The 1441-nt window shown below is 51.7% G+C and overlaps 1 protein-coding gene across 1 annotated transcript in view; it reads right to left on the reverse strand.

The window, feature by feature from the left end:
• The window catches only part of jph1a (junctophilin 1a), a 2732-nt gene extending 2162 nt beyond the window's left edge, over positions 1–570 (reverse strand). The window contains exon 1 of the mRNA XM_060045196.1: positions 1–570. This exon is cut by the window's left edge and continues 255 nt beyond it. Within this exon, the coding sequence (XP_059901179.1) occupies positions 1–230 (230 nt within the window). The 5' untranslated portion in view covers positions 231–570.
• Positions 571–1441: the final 871 nt, after the last annotated feature.

Genomic DNA, 1441 nt, shown 5'->3' on the forward strand with positions numbered 1-1441 from the left:
TAGTAGCTGTGGTACTCGGTGTGGAGCTGCCCGTTGACCGGGGCCCCGGGGGTGGGGGTGGCGGCCGGGGGCCCGGGGCCTGGGGGCTCCGGGGCCTTGGGGGGCTTGGGCGGGGCCTGCTCCTGTCCGCGGAGGGGGAGGAGCCAGGGCGGGGGCCGGGGGCGGAGCTCTGGGCGGGTCGGCGACAGACGGCCGCTCCTCTCTACTTGACTTCTTGCTGGGGCGTTCATCCTTGCTAATCTTGCGACTTGGCTTCTCTTCCTTGCTGGGCTTACGGGATGTTTTCTCTTCCTTGCTGCTCCTGTGGCCGGTGCTGTGGCCAGCTGGTGGCCTTTCTTCTTGCTGTGGGGCGAGGGGCGGGCCGCTGCCCCCCCGGGCTGACCACCGGGGAGTGGGGGGGGGTGGTGCCCTTGCGGTAGAAGTGGGGGGAATCTTTCTTTTCCTTGGTTTCGACCGGTACTTCCTTTATCTCCACGGGGGGTTCCATGCCCTGCTGCTTGATGTAGTCGGGCCCTGGAGAGGCAGCGGAGAGACAACAACACGTCAGGACACAGTGGGCCCGTTCGTTACCTGGTTCATAGGAGAAGATAACAGTCCCGCATACCCAGCAGAGATGGAGACTCAAATGAAGTGTTTGCACAAATACACAAAATATGTGTATTCAAATGTATTTAATGCATGACAGAGGGGAGGGATAAAAGGCAGAGAGAGAGAGAAAGAGACAGAGACAGAGAGAGAGAGAGAGAGAGACAGAGAGAGAGAGAGAGAGAGAGAGAGAGAGAGAGAGAGAGAGAGAGACAGTGACAGAGACAGAGAGAGAGAGGCATTCAAAGAGTGCATACATCTCTGCTAGCAGGCCACAGCCATCACTCAAACCCCACATTATATGAGTGTCACATGCGCGGTCCAACGACGACGCACGCGATTATCAAACCCCTGAACCGCTGCCAATTCTATTCTGTAATCTGTGTCCAGCCCCAGTCCAAGAACTCAGATTAGTAGAACAGAGCTCTCGATCTGATCCCAGCCCTGACTGACAGCATAATTCAGTTGGAAACTCGATTTTAAAACTGCATCCATAACAGCTATTCATTTATAGCATTGGTGTGTCTGCAAAGGATCGCTGTTCTTCCCTCTGTCAGCGTCTCATCTGTAATGTCTGAGAATGCCCTGACCCTAAGAAAAAAACAGCATTCGTAGGAGGTGAATATACAGTATATTCTTTTAGTTCTGTGAATTTACATTTCTGTACTATATCCTTCAACTGTCGTGGTTTGGGATTTGGTTTTGGATTGCATTTACTACTTTAAAGAAAAATATCTGAAGGATGCTTCTGAGATAGAAAAAAAGATACAGAGTTTGAAGAGGCAACTGGGACAATCCTCAAGTTAATGCATTATTATTTACAAATGAAGACCCATTCAATTATGATTTATATAAT

Source organism: Gadus macrocephalus, chromosome 23 (assembly GCF_031168955.1).
Source record: "Gadus macrocephalus chromosome 23, ASM3116895v1".
Taxonomy (NCBI): domain Eukaryota; kingdom Metazoa; phylum Chordata; class Actinopteri; order Gadiformes; family Gadidae; genus Gadus; species Gadus macrocephalus.